General features: G+C 57.6%; 1 protein-coding gene across 3 annotated transcripts in view; it reads left to right on the plus strand.

Moving 5' to 3' along the window:
- The first annotated feature begins 11,043 nt into the window (after positions 1–11,043).
- The window catches only part of BIN3 (bridging integrator 3), a 42,295-nt gene continuing 29,674 nt past the window's right edge, over positions 11,044–23,664 (plus strand). For 2 of the 3 annotated variants that reach the window (XM_017338320.4, XM_008249867.5), the window contains exon 1: positions 11,044–11,121. Coding sequence is in view for 1 of the 3 variants with exons in the window: in XM_008249867.5 (XP_008248089.1) it covers positions 11,114–11,121 (8 nt within the window). In the remaining 2 variants the exon portion in view is untranslated. The remainder of the gene's footprint in view (positions 11,122–23,664) is intronic. The other variant, XM_051836749.3, reaches the window with a different exon arrangement.

Raw genomic sequence — 23,664 nt, forward strand, 5'->3', positions numbered from 1 at the left:
TCCAGATCAGGAGACAGAGGTCTGTGACTCGTCCGAGCCTGCACAGATCCAGACTATGGGGGGGGGGGAGTCCATGGAAAGTCGGCGCTTGCCTCATTTATTTAGTAAATACGTGTTGAGGGTTTGGCACACGCAACACATTCTTCCAGGCACTGGGGGTCCTGCATTCTCAACACTCACCTTCCCCAGGGCAGAAACACATCAACGAGCAAGCAGATGTGTGCTGTGTCCAACTGTGATACGTGTGGTGCAGGAACACTCAGCGAAGAAAGAAGGGGAGCTGGTTCAGTTCCTTGTGGGTGGTCCAGGAAACCTCACACAAAGGGACCCTTAGAACCGGAGCCCAGGTGGTGACGGGACAGGCCAGGTAGACCAGGCAGGAGGGACAGCATATGCAAATGTCCTGAGCAGGCAGCGTTGTTGGACTGTTCAAGGGAGGCTGGGGGCCAGAGTGGCTGGAGAGAATTGAGGACAGGGTCAGTAGCAGAAGCCGAGGTCAGAGAGGCAGTGCGAGACCAGGTCTTGGGAACTCTATAAAGGGAACTAACGTGTCCGGAAGAAGCAGACAGGGGCCAGTGTTGTTGCTCGGGAGGTTAAGCCGCCGCCTGTGACTCCAGCATCCCAAATGAGTGCGAGTTTTGGATCCGGCTGCTCCACTTCCGGTCCAGCTCCCTGCTCATGCGCCTGGGAAAGCAGTGGAGGATGGCCCGAGTGCTTGGACCCCTGCACCCACATGGGAGACCTGGATGGAGTTCCTGTCTCCTGGCATCACCTCTGCCCAGCCACAGCCATTTGGGGAGTGGACCAGCAGACGAAAGATCTCTCTCACGCTCTGCCCCTCTCTCTGTGTAACTCTGCCTTTCAAATAAGTAAGCAACTTTTTAAAAGAAGAATGAGGAGGAGGAGGAAGGAAGAGGGGAACCCGACGGACCCTGAAGCCTACCCCCGCCCCCTGCCCCAGCCCTGGGCCTGGGGTAGTCGCCTTGTTCCTCTCCCCAAGCTGCCTCTCCTCTTTGCCCCTGAAGCCTCCCGTCCCTCTGTGTGGCTTCTAATCCCCCTGACTGCCACCTTCCTAACCTTCCTTCTTGTCTGAGAGGTCAGAGGCCACTGATGGCCAATGAGAGACAGAACCACCTGGCCGGAGAGCCTTCTCCCCACCTGTCGACCTCTGCCTGGGTGCCCAGGCCCCAGCGACGTGGGTGACTGTTTTCTGCTGGCCAGCCTGGCAGTGGAAACCCCCTCCAGCCTCATCCCTCACAAATGGCTCCTGCTAAGCCAGCTCCCTGCTTTGTCCATGGCTGGGTGGCCATGTTTCTTGCCTTGTCAAAAGGCCAATGAATGGCTGGGTTCTTCCAATATGGTCAGACTCCATCCCAATCTCCCACACGGGTGCAGAGATCCAAGGATCTCTGGGCCATCATCCGCTGCTTTCCCAGGCACATTAGCAGGGAGCTAGATCAGAAGTGGAGCTGCCGGGACTCGAACTGGTGCTCCAGAATGCGATGCCGGTGTCACCAGCAGCACCTTATCTTGCAACACAAGTCTCAGTCTTGTAGCATCACTGTACAGTCACGGCTAAGTAGTTCACTGCTGAGGGAAAAAAAACCCTGCTCTTTTCTCCCAATTTTTTTTGTCTTCCATTTCATGTTTCTCCCAAAGCTCCCTTCAGTCTCTGTCTTTCCCTGACAACTTGGCATCATCATCCAGAATGCCTTCACAGTTCATTCGTTCATCCAGTACATTTAGCAAGACTGCATCCAGCCAGGGACAGCGCTGGGGCACAGGCGGGGCCAGGGGAGGGGTCATGCGGTGCAAAGATGAATTAGATGCGTTCCCGCCCTTAGGACGTTGCCTTCCATCCGGGGAGGCAGACACAGACAGGGCTGATGTCCACGCGTTGGCACTGGTGTCGTGGGAGTGGTAGTTCCCCGCGGGAAGACAGCTAAACCAGGTCTGGAGGGAGCAGGGTGGGTGAGGGGCAGGCAGAAGAGTCGGGGAGAGGAATCTCCCAGAGAATCCCAGAAAGCACCCCCGCCCCGATAATACCAAGACCTCCGGCACACTGAGTGCTTCCAACATGCCAGGGGCTGTGTCCCAGACTCCACATGGATCATCCTGCTGGACTCCAGCTAGAGCTGAGCTGGCCCCAGACGCCCACTTGGTGGCCCGTGGGGCTGCTTGGTCTTTTGTCCTTTTCCTGGAGGGGGAAGAGAAAAGTCCCAGAGGCCCACAGGCCCCGGGAACATAGCAGCTTGGCGTCTTTGGAGCGTGCCCAGCTGGCTTGGTGGAGGTGCCCGGCACAGATGACACGTCCTGTGTTGCATTCTGGAGCCTTCTCCTGGCTAGAGGGCATTCTTTCCCAGGGCTAGGAGGGGGCTTAGAAGGGGAGGGATCCAGCCTCAGATTCTGTGGATCTGAGTAGAGCCTCCCACAGCCGACCTCTCCACTCCCTGCCTCAGCGCAGGACCTGCGGGTGAGCTGGGAGGAAGGCACCCCACGTCCTCTTCCTCTTGGTGTGCCTGGAGCCTGCTCCCACCCTTACAAACATGCACAAGACCTCCGCCCTCCCCTCTCCCAGCCCACCTACCTGCGCCTCCCTTGCAGCTCTGGTCTCTCCACCAAAAGAGAAAGCAGTGGCTTCAAGCCCAGCATGTGAGACCATGGGGCAAGTCTCTTCCCTTGGCCGAGCCTCAATTCCCCGACCTGTACAATGGGGCCAACACGCTACTCCTCGGGGCTGTGGGAAAGTAAAGGTATGAAGGAGATCTTCCCGTCGTAGGAGACCACCGCTGGGGGGTGGGGAGGGTGATGCTTTCCTCCTTCCACACAGGAACCCCTGGGAAGGCAGAGCTGGGAGCCAGGTCCGACTACAGTCACTGCTCAGGTCAGCTGTGCAAACCCGGAAGTCGTGCCGGGAATGGTACCCTCTCCCGGGAGACTGTGTCATCAAACGGACGTACAGCTCTGGCTCCGCTGCAGCGGGAGTGACCACAGCAGCAAGCCCACGTCCCCTCTCTGGGGCTCCACACGCCCTCTGTAGAGGAAGGGATCTTCCATCCCCAAATGGCCGTAAAGACCAGGGCTGGGCCAGGCTAAAGCCAGGAGCCAGAAGCTTCATCAGGGGCCGGGACTGAAGTACCCGGGCCATCTTCTGATGCTTCCCCAGGCACATTAGCAGGGAGCTGATCTACCTTAGAAGTGGAGCAGCCGGGACTCCAACCCACACCCATATGGGATGGCGGTGTGGAAGGTGGTGGCTTAACCCACAGCCTGGGCAGCCCCTCCCCAGCATCAGCGAGAGGCAGAGAAGAAGGCAGAACTGTGGGTTCTTTTCCCTGCGCCACAACACCAGCCCCTGGGTCTTTAAATGCATTTTCATTTTAAAACTCAAATTAAAATGCAAATTCATTTTCAATGTATTTGCCTGAAAAGTGTATGGAAATGGACGGAGTAGTGAGGTCCCCTGGTCTGGGGTCCCACAGGACGCCATGCCTGTAGGCTCCCCTGGAGTCGGTCTTTGGGCTCCACCCTGACACTTCCTCCTGCTGGGAGGCCTCGGTTTTCGGGTTTTAGCCCCAAGCCCAGCATCGGCGCCTCATCCCAGCAGAGGCCTCTCGGAAGATCCTGGAAGCTCACTCTTTCTCTCCATCCCCCAAGCCGGGCTGCTCCTCCCAACGCAGCTGCCCAGAACAGCAGCCCCTCCCTGCCGGCACACCCTCTTGCCCTTATCTAGGGCATCAGCCACTTATTCCCTCCCTCACCCCACCACAGCGTCAGCTGGTTTCCCAACCGCGCCTGGGTCAAGCCCGTGTCCCATAGGTTGAGTCATGGGTTCCATCTCCTCTCCAAGCCTCCCAGGTCCCAGGCCGGGTCTGGTTCAGCAGGCTGGGAGGGATGGAGGGCACATCCCTTCCGTGCAGGGGCTGCCTGGACCAGGATTTTCCTGAAGTTCAGCCTCATTTTGTTTTTTTTTTTTTTTTTTTTTTTTTTTTTTGACAGGCAGAGTGGACAGTGAGAGAGAGAGACAGAGAGAAAGGTCTTCCTTTTGCCGTTGGTTCACCCTCCAATGGCCGCCGCTGCAGCCGGCGCACCGCGCTGATCCTGGCAGGAGCCAGGAGCCAGGTGCTTTTCCTGGTCTCCCATGGGGTGCAGGGCCCAAGCACCTGGGCCATCCTCCACTGCACTCCCTGGCCATAGCAGAGAGCTGGCCTGGAAGAGGGGCAACCGGGACAGAATCCGGCGCCCCAACCGGGACTAGAACCCGGTGTGCCGGCGCCGCAAGGTGGAGGATTAGCCTATTGAGCCACGGCGCCGGCGTCATTTTGTTCTTCCTTGAAGACGCCCTGTCATCAGCCAGACCACCTAACAGCTCACCTGAGCTTGCTCCCCACTGCGCCCCCATCTCTCACTGGTCATGGAAACTGGACCCAGCAATGGGCCTCAGATGACACAGCTCTAAAATGGGCCCAGGTCACGGAGCCAGCTCATCGCCCAAGGTCTTCTCTCCTTCCAGTTCTCTTAGGCCTACTACTCACTCTCTCTGCCCCTTAATTTTAGAATTCCTCAACTGCAAGCCCTGGGAATTCCCAGATTGCCACGTCCCCAGTCCCCCTGCACCAGCCCCCTCCCGTGCACACACTCCAGGCTGCAGGGCTGAGACCAAGCCTGCAGGCAAAGCTCCCTGAAGCCCAGGCCAACCTCCCTTCCCCCTCTGCCTCCCGGGGGAGAAACCCAGGGGTTAGAACTCAAAGGTTAGTCCCCCTGGGGACAGAAGCCAGTGTGCCCACCCAGCTCTGGGAGCTGTGGGGGGCCCTTAGCAAGCCCTCCTGCCTGCCTTGGGCCTGGCGGCTCCCATCGGCACACACACCCTGCGCTCCCATGCGCACAGAAACCCTACTCCCTTCTCCCACGAGCCAGCGAGGGAGCGAGCACCCGCTGCTGCCTTCCCTCCCCCTCTCCTCTCCTCTCCCCAGCACTGTGCTCCCAGAACACACCCTCCCGGCCCACCAATCCTGCACCCGCCACTGCTCTCTCTCTCCCAGCACCACCCCAGAATCTCCCAGCGCTCCTCTCGCTCCCCACCCCAGCTCCAGCTCCTCCGCCCCCAAAGGGTGGGCTCCTGTCTGCCCAGGAGGAAGAGGCCTCAGCTTCTCCGCGCAGGCCTTCTTGGCAGGGGTCTCCGCTGGCTTCCCCCAAGACACCTGCCTCCCCCGGCCCCTCGCCTCCCCTTCCCTGCTTGGAAAAGTAGCCCGAGGCCCCCACAGCCTGGGCAGCCCCTCCCCAGCATCTGGCGAGAGGACGAGAAGAAGGCAGAACTGTGGGTTCTTTTCCCTGAGACTCTTAGATTTTGTACCAAAATGCAGGGTGTGCTCCTGTTTGCATTTTTTTTTGTTTCCTTTCTGAAAATAACCATGAAACTATCATTTCCTCCCACTGCCTTTTCCCTATCTTATTTGGATTAGCAGAGTTGCTGGGAGAGGTGGTTGGGAGCCACCGACAGCCTCCCTCTCCGCCCTGGGTCCACAGAACACACAGGTGGCTTCTGAGATGGTACTTCCTGATGGGTGCTGGGTCCCTCGGGGTGGAGAGAAGGGACACAGGCACTGGGCAGCTGGGTCGCCCTGACGCCCTCAGTCACACACCTCTGGGAAGCCATTCTGCTCCCCACTCCTGAGCTGGGGGCGGGGAGAATGCTGGGCTTCCCCCATCTTCCCCCGGTCCTTGGGTCCTCGCCAGGGAGGTGCTAGCCCAGCCCATCTCAAGTCCCTCTCTGACTTGTCAGGGAGACTGAGGCCAGCAATACACAGTCTGGCAGCAGGGAGAGCAGTTACATGGCGGGGGTGGGGTGGGGGGTGGGAGGTGGGGGGTGGGTTTGCAGCAAGCCGGGTCTCCCTGGCCTGAGGACAGTTCTTTTCTTTTGTTCATGATTTTTCAAAAAATATGTATTTATTTGAAAGTCAGAGTTAGAAAGAGAGAGAGAGAGAGAGGTCTTCCATCTGCTGGTTCATTCCCCATATGGCCACAATGGCCAGGGCTAAGCCAGGAGCTCCCTCCAAGTCTTCCTTGTAGATGTAGGTGTCCAAGCAGAAGATGGCTTCTGCTGCTTTCCCAGGTGCATTAGCAGGGAGCTGGAGGGCAAGTGGAGCAGCCAAGACTCGAACCAGTGCCCACAGGGGCTGCTGGCTCCGCAGGCAGTGGCTTATCCTGCTAAGCCAGATCGCCAGCCCAGGAGTCGGTCCGTTCACAAGACCCCACCTAAAAGGCTGTGACCCCAGTAGCAGCTGTGGCCCCAGCAGGTGCTTGGCTCCCATCTGGTCGAAGAAGAAGTGCTGAGAGCTGGACTCCCACTTACTCAGCCCCCTCCCCACCATGCACCTTCTATGGGGATCCCTTCATGACCTGTCCAGAGGTTCAGCAGGGCAGGAGGGGAGCAGCTGGCCGGGCCTGGCTGGCACCCTGCTTCTTCTTGTCCCCTCCAGATGCATCCCAGGCACCGCCTTCATCCAAGACCACATTTCTCTGGGCTAGCAGCTGCCGTGGGAACTGGCCCCTTTCTTCGGGGGTCCAGACATGTCCAGAAGACAGAGGCCTTTGCATGAAGCCCTCGTGCCCTGCAGTGTCTCCTGGCTCACACACCCCACACGCCCCTTGGTCCTGCCCCTTCCTCCCCAGCTGGCCCACTCTCCTCCCCCACTCCCTGTGCCAGGCAGCACTGCCGTGCTATTTGGGGCCCTGCCGGTCCTGCAGTATAATCAGTGCCCAGGGATAATTGCCACCTGCCCTGCCAGTGTCTGGGGGCTGTCTCGGCCACAGCAGCAGGGGGCGGACACTGGGCAGCCAGGCCTGGAGTGAGGTCAGGCTGGGGCAGTCCTGCCCACTCCCCAGGTCTGTCGCTCACTCGCGTGGGACCTGCCAGGAATCCCAAGGAAAGCCACAGGCTCCCAGGAGCTCTGCTTACCTGGGACACCCTGCGGCTTCAGCTGGGGGTGGATGGCTGTCCCAGCCAGAGGACAACAGCCCGAAGCTACTCTGCTCCCCTACGATCAGCCCAAAGCCCGTTCTCGCCTTGCCGCTTGGCAACACTGGCAAACTGCTCCCCGGGTGGGTTAGCCGTCGGAGCAAGAGGGACTCCGGGTCACCTGCAGCCCAGCCGGCCCCAAGGGGGACAGTGAGTCTTCCACAAACGCCAGCTCCCACCCCCAGCCCCAGATCCAGCCCGCTTTGACCACTTTCTTTTCCACTCCAAGGCCATTTAGGCAACCTGGGTTTAAATTGCCTGGCCTGATTTCGCGAACGCCTTGACCTTGGGCAATGAGTCCAGCCTCTGTTTCCTCAGCTGTGAAATAGAGACCATCAGAGAAGCTGCCTGGCCTTATCTAACACATGCCAAAGGCTTGCCTGGGTGCCAACAAGATTCTACAGTGGGGGGGGGGGATTATTCCTGGGAGGTGCCAGGGCAGAGAGTGGGGTGGGTGCCCCTCCCTGGTTGTGAGATGCTCAGAACAGCGACACAAGACAGGCAGGGCGGAGGGGCCAGGGTGGGCCACTCTCTGTGGCAGCTGGCCTGCAGGTCTGCTCCACCTACAGGGAAGCCCCGCCTCCCCTCCCCCTCCCTGTTTGCCTAAGATGGCACCACAGAAGCTTTTGAGGTCGGAGAACAGAAAACACCTGTGAGTGCTGAGGTTTCTAAAGAGAGGCGGCAGCAGCAGCGTCCAAAGGGAAGGCTTCTGATCTTGGGAGACCGAGAAATAAAATCGGGTTCCTTTCCTTTTCTATACTGTGGTAGTCAAAATTACCGGTCCTAGTGCTGGAGATCTGTGCACACATAGGCACGGCCCTGACCCTTGGAGGGCCGCTCAGATAAAGGTCTTTCCAGGGTGGCGCGAGGCCAGAAGAGCAGGACTCATAGGTGGGCCTGTCCCGGAGAGCCCAGCTGCACCCCTCCCAGTACCAGTCCCGTCCCCAGCAAGGCCCCCAGTTCCCATGGGAAAGCACCTTTACACACACACACACACACACACACCAAACTGGGGGCAAAAAAAAAGGGAGCTTCAGGGAGAGTCGGCCCAAAGCACTAGATTTTGGCCCTGTGGAAAGAGAGAGGCAGGCAGAGTGGCCAAGTGCAGGGAGCAAGGCCAAGTACCAGCCCCACCTGCCAGTGACTTCCTAACCCCAGCCGGAGCCCTGCCACAGCCCCCTGTCACAGCCAGCACGGCCCCGCCCCAGTAGCCACGTCTTCATCTCGACGGTCTCTGACATCCCCCTCCGGGGTGTATCCTGGCCTCACCTGGAGGAATAGGTCCCCTCAAGCCCAACTCGGACCCCAGGAGCCAGAGGCTCGGTGGTCTCCCTGCCAGTTCTCTCTGGTGGGCGCCTCCTACCAAGCGAGGGCCTGGGAACACCTCCGGGCCTGCACAGCCTCCACTTAGCACACTGCCCGCCCCCAGGCAGCCCTTGGCTGGGTGCCTGGGGAATACATGGTTGGGGGGGGGATTGTTTTGCCTCCTGGGTACACTCTAGTCTCCTCCCTGGGCTTGGGAGCTAATCAGAGGGCAGGAGGGGGAGGAGGGGGCTGCTGCCTGCCTTCCCCGTTATCTGCAGCAATCCGTGGTGACTAATGCTCCCAGTTGGTAAAAAGGCAGTGTAATCAAAACACATTTTTTTTTTAGTCCTTAAAGTTAGTCATTCTTCCAGAGTGGAGAGGGGAAAAAAAAAAAAAGCCCACAGCCGGCACCACGAAATGCAAGCTGAGAGGCCCTGGGTGCTGCGGCAGGGTGGGACCCCAGCGTGGCAGCTCTCTGCGGGCCTGGGGCTCCTCCCCCTCTGGGCCCTCATCTGTTGCTGCTTCCCTGGACATCTGGGCTCCCTGAAGGACTTCCAGGCCAGGCCAGGTGCTGCCACCTGCCGGGCCTGAGTGCCCCAGGCTGCAGGAAGCTGAGCAGCTCTGGGTGCCTGGGGGTGCCCAATCCCAGGGGCTTCTCCTGGCTCCACCTCCCTGCCGGCCTCCCAGCCTGCTGTGCCTTAACAGAACTACACACTGTCAGAGGTGGCAGGGACTCAGGATCCTGGAGGAGAGGTGCTGTACCCTGATGGTGCACAGCATCCAAGGTCCAAGCCAGGTTGCCCAGGGTAGAATTGAGACTTCTCACTTGCATCTATAAACTGGTAGTCATAACCACAGCACCTGTCTCACAGGGTTGTTGTGGGAACTAAATGTGAACGGTTAGAGTAGTGCCTGGCTGTCAAGAGTGCTCAGATAATAACTCATAACAAAAACTGTAACAAAGCAACAAAGTGGAATAGACGCCATCAAGCGCCCCTTGCATGTCCAAGGCAGACATTACTAGGCAATCACAGAACTTCCCCACCAATGGCAGTCTTGAGACACTCCAAGATGGCGCTCCAGGTAACCAGTGGTGAACAAGTCAAGGTGGCACATGGGAGGACACTCACCTGCCCTCTCAGATCTACCCTGGACACTTCATATTGCAACCAAGGAAGATGAAGCCTGCAGGAGCAGAGACCCCCTGAAGTCAGTTGGAGGTGGAGCCAGGGTCCAGACAGGTATCCCTGGCCCTGACTGCTGCTTGCCAGCTGGGCATCTGATCTTTGGGTAATCTGTGTGGGCTCCCCACCACTAGACTCATCCTCTGTCTTCCCGACCCCCCACACCCTTGGCCTGGCTGCCCCAGGTGTTCTGGGACATTGTGCTGAGCAGGTGCAGAGCAGGAAGCATCAAGGCAACGAAACCATATAAAAACCCAATGCCTAGGGGCTGGCATTGTGGTGCAGCAGGTTAAGCCACTGCCTCGTCCCATATGGGCACCGGTTCAAGTCCCGGCTGCTCCACTTCCGATCCAGCATCCATGCTGATGCGCCTGGGAAAGCAATGGAAGGTGTTAAGCGCTTGTGTCCCTCAGACTTAGTCATCTGTGTGGCACAGGACGAACCTGAGACAGGCTCAATGAGGAGCACCCGTAAACTTCACCAGGAGAGGTCGAGGGACCGAGGAACAAGCCGGTTCTTGGGCAGCTTTCCCTCCTGGAAACAGCCTTGTCCCCCACGTAGACCTCTGCTCCCTTAACTCCAGCATGGGCTCCTGGCACCCAGGCCCCTCGGCTTTCACTGGGAAACCCACCCTTGCCCTGCATCTCTGCTGAGCCTGCAGGCTGAGCTCCCCACAGCACAGGGAGGTGTTTGTTCAGCCCAGGGTCCAGCGCTCCGAGCATCAGACTCGTGGGCGCAGTGCAGGGGTGCACAGGACAAGAGGCCCAGCCGAGCCCCCGGCCACGGTGGGAGACCGACTCAGTTCAGAGCAGCCACTTTCCAGACGGACTCCTCCAAGGCCGGCATCCCCCCCAGTAACCCTGAAGATCTCGCTGGCTGTGTCAGAGGTGGAGACTTGGGCGATGGCCATCCTAGGGATGAGAGGACCCAGCCCCAGGGAAGGGATGTGACTTGTGGTGTCAAGGATGGAGCGAGAGCCCGGACTTTTTCTAGATCTCACCCTTACTACTATTACTATCACTATTGTAAGTGCCTGTTTATGGGCTCCCTGCAGGGTAGCAGCTGTGGGAGGGCCCCAGGGCAAGAGGCTGAAACTTCTGACATTTGGGAAAGGAAGGAACAGAAAGAATGGGGTCCTTCCTATCATTTGCGTTCCGCAGAGGAAGGCACGTGGAGAAAAATCTACCCCAACCCACAAAGCGCCTGTTCTACGTGTATGCAGAGCCCTGAGCCCCTTGGAAGCCGCCCAGATCCATTTGTTTGCAAGAGGCTGTGCAAATGCAAAGTCGGAAAGACACGCGGAGCCCACGGCCAAAGCCCCGCTCTCTGAGTCAGAAACCACCTCGCACACAGAGGCTGAGGCGAGGAGGCGGGGACAGCACGGGGGTCCACCATCGCTGGGGCCAGCACGCCAGGGTCGCCAGCAAGCGAGAGGCGCCGCGCGCTCCCGGCAGCCAACAGGTTAACGGCCGGGCCCCGCCCCCCGACGCCTCTTCCGGGCGGAGGGGGCGGCGCGTCACTTCCTGGAGACTGGCTGAATCCGGAAGTGATCCCCGAGGACCGGGTTGCGGCTGAGGACCCCGGCGGCCGAGCCAGGTGCGGGACCATGAGCTGGTGAGTGAGGCTCCACGGCCAGGGGCGCTTGGAGCCCCGGGCCCGGCGCGCGCCGGCCCCTTCTACCCTCGCCCTGGGGTCGTCCGGAGGTCCCCCCGGGGTGATGGACCGGAGCGTCCCCGTAGCCGGGGACCCCGCGTCCGACTCTTCCCGACGAGCCGGACCCGCCTCGCCACCACCCCTGCCCGGCGCCTTGAAGTGAGGGGGCTTTTCTGCCCCCGTTGTCGTGTAACTGCCCCTCCAGGCGGAGCCGGTGCCTCCGTCCCCCACCCCGCGCCGGGCGCCCCAGAGCTCAGCTCTGGCGGTCGGGGCCCGGCTTCGCTTTGCACCGCTAGCTCCTCGGAGGACGAGGCAAGCGTGCTGGTGCTTAGGAAGGGGCCAGACGGGCAGCTCGCCGCACTGCTTCCCGGGTGCCCTCCGAAAGACAGGAAGTCAAGCCTAAGCGTCAGGGAGTTGGCCAACTAGGGGAAAAGCAGCCAGGGTGGGGCAGACCCCAACTCCAGGTGCCGCAGCACTGGCCGAACCCTGGCTCGGAGTGGACGCTCTCGTAGTGCTGCCAGTGGTTGATTTCTTTAGTGGGACTCAGTTCGCCCTGGCCGTGTTGCTGGCTCTGGATTACAGGAGAGAGCCGTGGTGGCCAGCCTGCCTGCCTGCCTGCCTGGGCCGTCCTTGGGGGCTGCTCATGCCAAGGGCTTTACCTTCCTCTCATGTCCTAGAAACTCCACCAGAACCCCAGACCTCGGAGATCCCGCTTAAAGTGCACCTGTGTGAGTCGGTTCCTTTTAGAACCCAGGGGCCATTGGTTTGCCGCTGTGTTCCCAGAGTGCAGCCTGTTTGTTTCTGCAAAGTTAGCTGCACGATAACCAGGCAGGAACGCAGGGAGAAGGCAGGATACCCATCAGGGAGGCTTTGCCCGGCTACCATGTGCCCGCCTCACAGAAGGCGCACCCATTGGAAGCCGCTGATGTCAGTTAGCGTCAAGGCCCACTCTCCCCTTCCGCGGCTGCTTCTGAAACTCATTGACTGACAGATGTCCTAGAGCCGTGAGCTGCGCATGGCGGCCAGCGGGGAGCAAGGCCCTAATAAGCCCCGGCAGGAGCTGCTAGGGGCTGGAGCCCTAAAAAGGAACCTTCCCGTCTTGTCCTAACCTAGTTAACAACAGGCAAGCGGCAGTTCTTTAGTTCCCTACTCCCTTGGAGCATGCGTCGTGAACCGGGGGCGTCCTCCTGCCTCGGTTTTGGGAGTAAAAAGTGCAAAGTGCGGATGCTTGGCTGCTCGGGTTGGCGTTGACAGCTTCCAGAGCCAAATCAAGCTGGGAGGGAGGGCAGCAGAGCAGAGACCGCTGCGGCCACCCACGGGCTTCTGGGTAATCTGAGGCCAGTGGCTTCCACCTGTCTTGGAGAAAGCTGCTTTTTCTGAAAAACGCGTCACCGATGTCCTGCCGTCCGCCGGGTGGGAGAGCGTTGAAATTGGCGGCTAGCTGCCCAGCACGAGCTGAGGTTTTTACTGAGTAGAGTTGATGGACCCGTACATGCACACCCTGGTACCTCTTGGCACCGGGGTCACAACCAAAAGGGTGCCTTTGTCCCTCAGAGCGGAGATTCTTTGCTCTTCCTGCTCAGCGGGGCTTCCGCGTCATCTCTTGCGTGGACCCTGACCCTCTCTCCCCGAGAGGGGAACGGCACCGGCGCCTGGGCACACAATTACAACTCAGTTCCTAACTCAGTCGCTGGCAAGAGGACCAGGGCCGGGCCCTTCTGATTCACTCCCAGAGTGGTTTTCCTGCTCGCAGCATGAATCCATCCATTCATCTGAAACTGGACTTCTCTGTAGGGAGAGAGCTCAGAGTGACGTAGAACCATCATGGGAGGCTGACGGCCAAGGTCAAGTTCACCAAGTACACGGGCTATGCCAGTCATCATGAATCAAGGCCTAGGGGCACAAGGCCCGTGGTCTCCCGAGGGTAACCATTGTTCTGTGCCAGGCCGGGCTTTCAAAATGTCACAGTGAGAAACGGCCAGTATTGATGCCCTTTGCACACTGGACTTCGCGTGAAGAGTGAGAGGCCTTTATTCTCTGCTTCCTCTCTGCAGGCAGCCCACCCACCCCCTGTTTGTTTAGTGGATACCTGCCGCCTTCCTGAACCACCTGCCCACCTACCTTTCAGCCATGAAGAAGGCAGGCGATGATTAGATCATTGATTGACCTTCTGGCCGCGGGCCAGAGGCTTCTCTGTCCCCCTCTCCTGTGTCTTCATTATGATCTGGACAGAGAATTCTGGACATAGAATTGATGACCGGGGCCTGGAAGCTCACACCTTGATGGTCCTCGGGAAAGGGCATTATCCTGGGAAGGAGGGCGGTGAGGGGCAGCACAGATGGATTTGGCCAGGAGGCGGCTGCTGCGTTCTGGTTCTGGTTCCGGGTCCATCACTCCCAGGCTGGCCTCGTCAGACCTCTGACCTGTCTTTTTTTTTTTTTTTTTTTTTTTATTTTTATTTTTTTTTATTTTTGACAGGCAGAGTGGACAGTGAGAGAGAGAAACAGAGAGAAAGGTCTTCCTTTGCCGTTGGTTCACCCTCCAATGGCCGCCGCGGCCAGCGCGATGTGGCCGGCGCACCGCGCTGATCCGATGGCAGGAGCCAGGAGCCAGGTGCTTTTCCTGGTCTCCCATGGGGTGCAGGGCCCAAGCACCTGGGCCATCCTCCACTGCACTCCCGGGCCACAGCAGAGGGCTGGCCTGGAAGAGGGGCAACCGGGACAGAACCCGGCACCCCAACCGGGACTAGAACCCGGTGTGCCGGCGCCGCTAGGCGGAGGATTAGCCTAGTGAGCCGCGGCGCCGGCCTCTGACCTGTCTTTGACTTCTTTTTCCCGTCTGTCACATGAGATGGGTGATCCCAGTTGACACTTGCTGCCCAAGTTTGCTGTGGAGAAAGCAGAGCCCGTCTGCAGATAGGGGCTTTTTCCGACTCTGCTGGGTCCTCTGCCTCCGTCTGCCCCTTGAATATTGCATTCCTGGAGGTGGGCATCCCCGCGCCCTCTCCATCGTTCTTTGTCCTGATAAAGGCCCAAGTCTGGGTGTGGCCCATTAGGCCCCCCTGGGTCTGGCTGGCTCTGTTCCCTCCTGCGCACGCAACTCTGCAAGCCTGTTCAGGTGGCCTTGTTCACCTGGCTGTCGGAAGTGGCTTCTCCCTGCTGCTGTGCTAGAGTGTTCTGTACAACCAGACAGCCTCCCTCAGGGCACTTCCAGGGTCTTCCAGGTGTGGCCAGTATGCGCCTCTCTCCCATCAGCTCCAACCATCATGCACACAGCACATGTCTGATAGGTCTCTGTCGAATGCAGTGAGTGAACTCCTGGGTCAGAAGGAGCCGTTAAAGCCATGTTTACTTTCAAACGTTAAACCGTGTTTAGTTCCAGACATTCTCAGTGGAGTCTCTGCCCCCATGATTACCATTATTGCCCCACATCTGCCGTGTGCACTTTGCTGTGTGTGTGTTTGGGATGAGGAGTGGAGGCAGAGAGACAGGGTTCCCATCTGCTGGTGCACTCTCCGAATGTCCCCAACAGCCTGGGTAGGCCAGGGCTGGAGCCTGGAGTCAGGAGCTCAATTGAGGGTGCCCATTAGGGTGGCAAGGACTAACTGACTAAGTGGCATGACCCAGCGCCCCCCAGGGTCTGCGTTGTTGGGAAGCTGGAGCCAGGAGCCGAACCCAGGCACTGGCACCTTAGGTCAAGGCCACACACGCACTCCCAGCGGTAACTTTTCAAATACAGTTTCCTTCCATCGTCTGACTTCATTCTCACATCCACCCTTCGGTAGAATTTTCTCAGTGAGTGCCTGGCAGAACCAGAACTAAAACCTCCACATCTCTGGAGTGTTCTGTCAAACAAGAGCATTAGAAAAGTGGCAGCGCGTTCCCAGGTTGGTCAGATCGCTGAGGGTCTTTGACTTAGCCAGGGTGTGTCGGCAAGTCTGCTGTTGGGGGACATTTAAAAGACCCGCGTACGGAAAGTTCTGGGGATTCAGAACAAAACCCGGTCGTTGAACAGCAGCGTGCAGCAGCCAGGAGCAGTGTAAGCAATGTAAGCAGGAGCCAGAACTCGGCCTGTGCTACCTGAGCCTCGGCTTGGCGGGAACGCGCTGTTTCTGTGGGGACTGAGAGGGATCCGGGAGAAAGGAGGGCGTGGAAAAGGTGCAGAGACGGAACGCAGCCCGGGCTTGGGGGTCAGGAGGCCCCTCCGGGTGTCAGCAGCCATGGTTTGGCAAGGGCCTTTGGCACCCTGGCTCGGAGCCGCACTGCGCGGTGCTCACGGTGTCGTGCTGAGGGGCTGAAATTGAGCCAAGGCTTTTGCAGTGGAAGGCTGTGGAGCAGGGATGTGGCGTGACGAAAGATGGTGTTCAGTCATGTCGCCGTGGCAGTAGCCTGCCCGACGGCTCTGAAGAGAGGACTGGGCACAGGCAGGCTCACTTGGGTGGTGGTTTGCAAGATTTTTTGACTGCAAGTCAGAGTTAGAAAAATCACATGTCACACACATGCATCCACATACATACGTCACATACATGCTTGAAGTAAAAGTTGTTTTTGTTTTGTTTTGTTTTTTAATTTAACAGGCAGAATTAGACAGTGAGAGATACAGAAAGGTCTTTCTTCCGTTGGTTCACCCCCCCAAAATGGCCTCTATGGCCGGTGCACTGTGCTGATCCGAAGCCAGGAACCAGGTGCTTTTCCTGGTCTCCCATGCGAGTGCAAGGCCCAAGTACCTGGGCCGTCCTGCACTGCACTCCCGGGCCACAGCAGAGAGCTGGCCTGGAAGAGGGGCAGCCGGGACTGGAACCCGGTGCCCATATGAAGTAAAAATTTTACACAGTAAACACATATGTGTAATACACTGACATTTTCTGTTTTATGTTCTTTTTCATTTTTTTAAAGAATGACCCACATCAGTTAATGTCATGGCGAATTTTTTTTTTGAAAGATTTATTTATTTGAAAGAGTTACACAGAGAGAGGAGGAGAGGCAGAGACAGAGAGAGAGAGGTCTTCCATTCACTGGTTCACTCCCCAATTGGCCACCATGGCCAGAGCTGCACCAATCTGGAGCCAGGAGTTTCTTCCAGGTCTCCCACGTGGTGCAGGGGCCCAAGCACTTGGGCCATCTTCTCCTGCTTTCCCAGGCCACAGCAGAGAGTTGCATCAGAAGTGAAGCAGCTGGGTCTCGAACCGGTGCCCATTACGGATGCTTGCACTGCAGGCAGCGGCTTTCCCCACTATGGTCACGGCTAATTTTGACACTGGTATACAGTGGAATGACATGTAGGGAATGATAGTTACTCGAAACGCACCATGTTTCTAAACAGCCATCTCAGAACATCGTTACGAATAACTGAGACTAGAACCTGTACTCCAGTGAGCTGAAGATAGGGTGCGTGGGTGGCTGGGTTGGTGGTTTTCTGTGGGGTTATAAGAAATGCAGAGGGGAGGCTGGTGCCGCGGCTCAATAGGCTAATCCTCCACCTGCAGCGCCGGCACACCGGGTTCTAGTCCCGGTCGGGGCGCCGGATTCTGTCCCGGTTGCCCCTCTTCCAGGCCAGCTCTCTGCTGTGGCCAGGGAGGGCAGTGGAGGATGGCCCGAGTCCTGGGCCCTGCACCTGCATGGGAGACCAGGAGAAGCACCTGCCTCCTGGCTTCCGATCAGCATGGTGCACTGGCCGCAGCAGCCATTGGAGGGTGAACCAACAGAAGGAAGACCTTTTTCTCTGTCTCTCTGTCTCTGTCCACTCTGGCTGTCAAAAAAAAAAAAAAAAAAAAAGAAAAGAAAAAAAAAAAGAAAAAAAAAGAAAGAAAGAAAAGACAAGACAAGACAAGACATGAAATGCAGAGGGGGACTGAATCCACAGATTTGAAAGCTGCCAGTCATGTTGTAGAACAGAACACCCGAGTGGACAAAAGCTTATACAAAGATTTTCAGTCATTGTAGTAATCGGGGAGAAGCAGTTGAGGCAGCAGTAAGTTGCCATGTCACAGGCATCAGACTGGCAAAAAACTTGGAAATGTGGCAGTAGGGAGTACCTGAAGGTGGGAGCAGTGGGACTGAGCGCACCCCCAGAAGGGACTGTGTGCGCCCCCATAGGGAGACTGTCCATGCCCCTGAGGGGGACTGTCTATGCCCCCAGAGGGGACTGAGTGCGCCCCTAGAGGGGGACTGTGCATGCCCCCAGGGGTACTGAGCGTGCCCCCAGAGGGAACTGAGCACACCCCCAGGGGGGTACTGTACGTGCCCCCAGAGGGGACTGTGCATGCCCCAAGAGGGGGACTGTGCATGCCCCAGAGGGGGACTGAATGTGCCCCCAGAGGGAGACTGTCCATGCCCCCAGGGGGGACTGAGCGCTCCCCCAGAGGGAGACGGTCCATGCCCCTAGGGGGGACTGCGCATGCCCCTGAGGGGGACTGTGCATGCCCCCAGGGGTACTGAGCGCGCCCCCAGGGGGGACTGTCCCTTGGAGATTCTGTCCTCAGAGAGGCAGCTCCCCCCACCCCAGAGAAAGTCGTGCATTCGTGCAGCCAGAGCCTCCCCTTCGTCTTAACGTGCAGATGCCCAGCCTGGGGGAGTCAGAGCTACAGTGCGACATCTCTACACGCAGAAGTACATGTCACAGTTAGGAGTGAGAGAACTGAGTGTGCCGACTTGGGCGGACCTCAGAGGTCCGCTGCCTCGGAATGGTGAGCTGTGCACCTGTAAACTGTACTACATCTTGCCTGTGGGCTGCAACTTGCGTGGTGAAAGTATGGAAACCATCAGTACTGACCTCGGAGCAGTGGTTTCTGTAGGGCCCACGGAATCCTTTGGCCTGGCCCTGCCAGGAGGACTCCAAATAGCAGGCAAAGTTCTAAGCTGGTATTTTGTATGGCCATTGGCAGGAAGAAGGTTCCCCACCCCTGCTCTAGGGTAACAAGGGAGGGGAGGAGGAGCAGGTGCCAGGGTGTGGTCCTCAGAGCGTCAGCAGGATCCTACCGTGAACGTGAACGTGGCTCAGAGAGGAAGCCCTGCAGCAAGTGTGACTTCAGGTCAGGGTTTGACAAAGTCAGGTGGTGGATACTTGAGTATTTAGTATGGATTCTCTGTGGTTTTTTGAGTGTTTATGATATTTCGTAATGCTTTTTAAATTTTTTGTTTATTTGAAAGACAGGGAGCTGCCATCTGTTGGTTTGCTCTCCAGATGCCCACAACAGCCGGGGCTGGGCTAGGGCCAAACCTGGGATCCAAGTGCTCCATCCGGGTCTCCCATGTGGGTGGCAGGAACCCCACTACCTGAGCCATCACTGCTGCCTTCCAGGGTGTCTGTTGGCAAACAGCTGGAGTCAGGAGCCAGAGCCAGGAATCGAACCCAGGCACCCCAGTGTGGGTCACCGATGTCTTAACCACTAGGGTAAACACCTGCTCCCATAATTCTCTTTACTTTTTCATCATTGCTATGACAGAGACAGTGGTTAACCACTGTGGCCAAGATGGGTAGATGACCTAGACAAGGGCACAGAAGTCAGTTTCTAGGACCAGCGTCGTGGCATAATGGGTCACACCTCTGGCTGCGATGCCGGCATCCCTTATTGGCGCTGGTTCAAGACCTGGCTGCTCCACTTCTGATCCAGCTCCCTGGTAATTCACCTGGGAAAGCAGCGGAGGATGGCCAAGTGCTTGGGCCCCTGCGCCCCTGTGGGAAGCCTGGAAGAAATTCCTGACTCCTGGCTTTGGCCTAGCCCAGCCATTTAGGGAGTGAACCAGTGGATGGAAGTGCTCTCTCTCACTCGCTCTCTCTCCATCTCTGTCTCCATAAGTCTGCCTTTCAGATAGATAAATAAATAAATCATAAATAATTTTTAAAAAGATGCAGTAGAAGTCATTTTCCTTTCTCAGTGTCCCTTCTACTTCCTGCTTTCCAGCTGGCAGTTTGAGAGGAAAGAGGAGACGGGTCGTGTGGCAGCGCTGTCCCAGTCCCTGGCTGGTGAGGGACAGATGTGCAAGCCCGCTGGTCCGCTGCTCCTGGCAGGTGCATCCGAGCCACCGCGAGCTGTCGGAGGAGCTGAGGCCCGGAGGCTTCCCTCTGGCTTGTAAAGAGAGCAGGAGGACTTCCACTTCCACGACTTGCACGTCACAGAGCCTTGTCTCCCTCCCCCTCCCCGTCTCAGAGAATGGGATGAGAATAGGTGGTAACTTGTCAATCGGATCTGAAGGTGTTTCTTCTATAGCTGCTCCTCCCCCTCCAAAACCACCAAAGGGCCTGAGCTGCCTGTCTTTCTCTTCCTGACTTTTTACGCCCCGTCAGCCTCACGGATCCTCTTGCTAGTTAGGACAGAGTTACCGCCACTCCATTTTAAGCACGTGTGTAACTTGGGCAGTCTGTGGTGCCGTATGGTATAGGGCAGCTGCTTGCCCCCGAAACAGAAGAGCATTCCAGGTCTCCTCCTGGTTCTTTGGAGTGTACGCATCTCCGTGTGACCGTGCAAGTCGCACCCCTTCGGAGCCTCGGGTTCTTGGCCATCATCCAGCTACCACCCTCCGCTCCTTCGCACCGCGTTCAGACCACCTACTGACTCTCGGGAGCTGCTGTAGGCATGCAGTTCACGGAGTCTTCACGGCTCGCCTGTGAGCCGAGGAGCCTGAGACCCGAGGAGGTTAGGTAACTCAGGCAAGGTCTCCCGGCTTGGCCCCTTGGCGTGCGGTGCAGGTGTGGAGTGCTTTGAAGTGAGCCCGTGTGCCACGTGCACTGGCACAGACCCTGACAGTCATAGGTGCTCGACACACAGCCGCCTGCCTTCACCGCGCGCTCCCTGTGGTTGTATGACTTCACGTGGCGTGACTCACTCCAGAGGTCAGCCTGGGGGAGTGGCGGGGGAGGAGGGACTCACAGCTGAGCTAGGGGAGTGCTGCAGTCCCAGGAACCAGTCAGCCAAGGCAGAGTCATGCCTTTTATTTTTAAACCCACACATACCTCCGCAGACTGGCGGCCCGTTCCGCGCGCTCTGGCTCTGGACCCGGCTGATCTGGGGGGCGGAGACGGTGGGCATGGGCGCTGACATGGATGCCTTCCAGCTCGGTTCATTTCCCCTCCTCTGGCGGCGTCGCGCACGCCCCGGCTCAGGCTGAACTCTCCGTGGCCCTGGGCATCCTGGCCAGCTGGCCCCTCAGACAGGAGGATGGCACCCTGCAAGCAGCTGTTGTGCCCGAGCCAGATGACTCTGGATGAGCCCTGCCCTGGCCGACCAGTGCAGGCAGCCCAAGGATGGAGTCGCAGAAGGTGGGGGAAGGGCCCGTCTTCCCAGCCTGCAGAAGCTGCTGCCTCTCGCCCACCTTCCTGCTCTGCCGAGACAGTGACTCAGGCCCAGACCACTCCCGGGGGAGCCAGGATTTCAGCCACTATCAACTGCCGCCTACTCTGCTGAGCCCGCCCGCCCTTCCCCCTCCCCCAACACTGGGGAATCTTGGCCAGCTTGAGCTACCAGAGAGATCCAGGGTGGGGTAGATGGATCGGACCGGTTCAGGATTCTCTCCACCCCTAGGCCAGGCCCAGGCGCACTCTAGAGGCCAGGGACTCGAGGGAGGCACGCCTGGGTCTCCGCGTCCTTGACTCTCCGTGTGATGCGAGTGCTGGAGCCTCCGGAGAAGGCCGGGGTGACCAGGGGATCCCCACCTAGCTGCCATCTGGGCCTGCCTCTTGTCTCTGCCTCTGCAACAGAGGGGGTGAGGAACAAAAGATTGAGAAACCCAGCGAATGCAAAATGCAGAAGAGCTGTTGTTGTAAATAGACGTTACACAAGAGCAGGAGTGTTTTTGGAAGGGTTTTACTGAGACAGAATTAGCCAACTGGCATCATGCTGCTAATGGAGATATTTACTGTTTGCAAAAGTATATTTGTAGCTTTGGAGAACATCCTGTTGACTTTTCTTTATTGTGGAAGAAAATAACTTCCCCACCCCGCCCCATCCCCCTTCCCTCTGCACACACAGAACTTTTTTTCTTCTTGAAGGTGGGGCATGTCAGAGGTTGGAGAGGGTAGGGTTCAGAGAAATGTTTTCTCCACTTTGTTGCTGAGACCAAAATATCCCTTCGGCCGGCCCCTGGGACTCGTATGTGTGGAGTGGAGCTGCCAGTGGAACCCAGGGAGGCCTCTTCCCGCAGAGGCGGGGCCCGGCCCTCTGGGTCTCCGCCAGGCGTAGAGCTCACCCCCTGGGAGCAGCCTTGTCTTCTCTCCGGACCTCTGCTCACCTCCTGGCGCCCAGGGCAGGGTGCTGAGGGGGAGCCGGGAGCAGGAGGAGCGAGAGTCCCGAGGCCCAGAGCCCCGGGGATGCTGCGCCAGCGTCGCGCACGCCAGCTGGGACCAGAGCCCGGGGAGGGGTCGGGATTGGAGGGAGAGGCGGCGGAAGGGCTGCGGCCGCGTAGCTGTGCTGTCCTCCCTCGCTCCCCTCTCAGGGCGCTCTGTTGAGTGGCAGGGAGAGTCTGGTCTCCCACCGGGACACCTGGCCCGTTTTCTGGCTCCTTCTCCGGCAGAATGGGCTGACATCTGCCATTTGGCAGCCACGGATGGACCCGAGAGACGCCTCTTCCTGCTGCATTCTCTCGGCTCCTAGGATATTTCCCCTGTGAAGCTTCCCCGGGCTTAGCTCCTGCGGCCAAAGGCCCGCTCCCCGCTCTCAGTCCCCGCTGAGCGCACTGCCGCTGGCAGGCTCTTCTCCAGGTGTTTCCGGACGGGGCCTGGGCTCTGACAGCCACCGCGGCGCTCTTCTTCCCTCCTGAAGAGCAGCTTTTTCAGGAGCCTTCCAGAGAGTAAGGCCTCGGGGGCAGCACACTGACTGACTCACTGATCGTCCATTCGCTGCTCACCGCGTGCACGACCCTGTCGTCCTCACCCCGTGTCTCGGGCCGAGCACGGAACCCTCAGAAAAGAGTCACGGGCTGTTTATCCAGCGGAAGATGGGGAGCAGCGCTGGGCCTCGCACGCTACTTGCGGAGGTCAGGGAGAGGCCTGGTATTCAGCCCCTGCCCTGGGGGTGCTGTGTCTCTATCAGAGAGCACAGCCACACCGTCAGGCACGGTAGCCTGTGCCCTTCCAGCAGCAGGGCTACTTCAGTAGCGAAGGCTGGCCCCGTGCTCGGAAAGCACCTGCACCGTTCATCACAGCAGCAGGTCAGAGGAGACCAGCCGGTCCTCCGAATGGAGCTGAGAAGTCACCAGTGTGTTGCGGAAGTCCAGCCTTTGGTGCCGGTGCTGGGGTGCAGCCGGTTAAACTGCTGTCGGCGACGCTGGCATCCCCTGGGAGCGCCAGTTCAAGGCCTGGCTGCTCCACTTCTGATCCAGCTCCCCGCTGAAAGCCTGGGAAAGCAGCGGAAGATGGCCCACCCACATGGGAGACCCAGGTGGAGTTTTAGGCTCCTGGCTTCCAGGTGCCCTGTCCCAGTCATTGCGGCCATCTGGGGAGTGAACCTGTAGGTAGATCTGTCTTTCATTCCCTTTTTCTCTGTAACTCTGCCTTTCAAATAAATCGATCTTAAAAAAAAAAAAAAAAAAAAAAAGATAAAAATCCAATCTTTGTATCTTTGAGTAAACCAGGAACAAAGATATTTCCTTACTGTTGGGAATTTTCCTCATATTCAGGAGTGAAAGATCAGACTATAAGTTTTCTTACTAAAGCCAGAAAATTTTCTGCATTTTCTAGTTAATGCAGTAACAGAAGACAAAAAATTAGATATGAATATTGAGAAAGAAAAGGGAAACTTGATCGTTATTTTCAAATGATAAGATTTTATCTGAAAAATCTACTTCATTTGTTTTTCCCAGTTGAACGTCTTAGGCTACATAGGCTACATATGTAGATGTACCTGGGCTCAGGATAAGTGTACAGAAGATAAGCTGAAAAAGAAAATCCCATTTAGAGTATAATGCAAAAATACAAAGTTTCATGAAATGCACTTTAGACATGTGTAAGGCTAAAAATTTCACATATGTTTTTTTGGGACCTTAATATTTTAACAAAATGAGTCCAGAGAATCTAAATGAAAAACAAAACAAAAGCCAAAACTTAAGACCGAGGGACATAATAGAAAGCCTCCAGTGGGTGGAAAGAGATATAATGACCCTGAGTGAACAAGCCTAGGGCCTGGAAAGATGAAGGTCTTTGGAGGGGACGTCTGGCTGAACAGTGAAGATGCTGGGTAAGATGCCCATATCCATGCCTCAGTGCCTGAGTTCAAATCCCAGCTCCAGCTCCTGATTCCAGCTTCCTGCTAATGTAGACCCTGGGAGGCCACAGGTGATGGCTCATGGAGCTGGATCCCTACCACACACTTAGGAGACCTGGGTGGAGTCCCCGGCTCTTGGCTGCAGCCTGATCCAGCCCCGGCCACTGGAGCATTTGGGGAGAGTGAACTAGCAGATGAGAGCTCTGTGTGTGCCTAATAATAATAATAAAAACCATGTGGGTCCTTTAAAATTAATCTATAAATGTCCTATATTTCCAGTAATAAATATCCTTATGGGGTTTTTGGGC

Source organism: Oryctolagus cuniculus, chromosome 8 (assembly GCF_051225735.1).
Source record: "Oryctolagus cuniculus isolate XC-2025 breed Fujian yellow rabbit chromosome 8, ASM5122573v1, whole genome shotgun sequence".
NCBI classification, from domain to species: Eukaryota; Metazoa; Chordata; class Mammalia; order Lagomorpha; family Leporidae; genus Oryctolagus; species Oryctolagus cuniculus.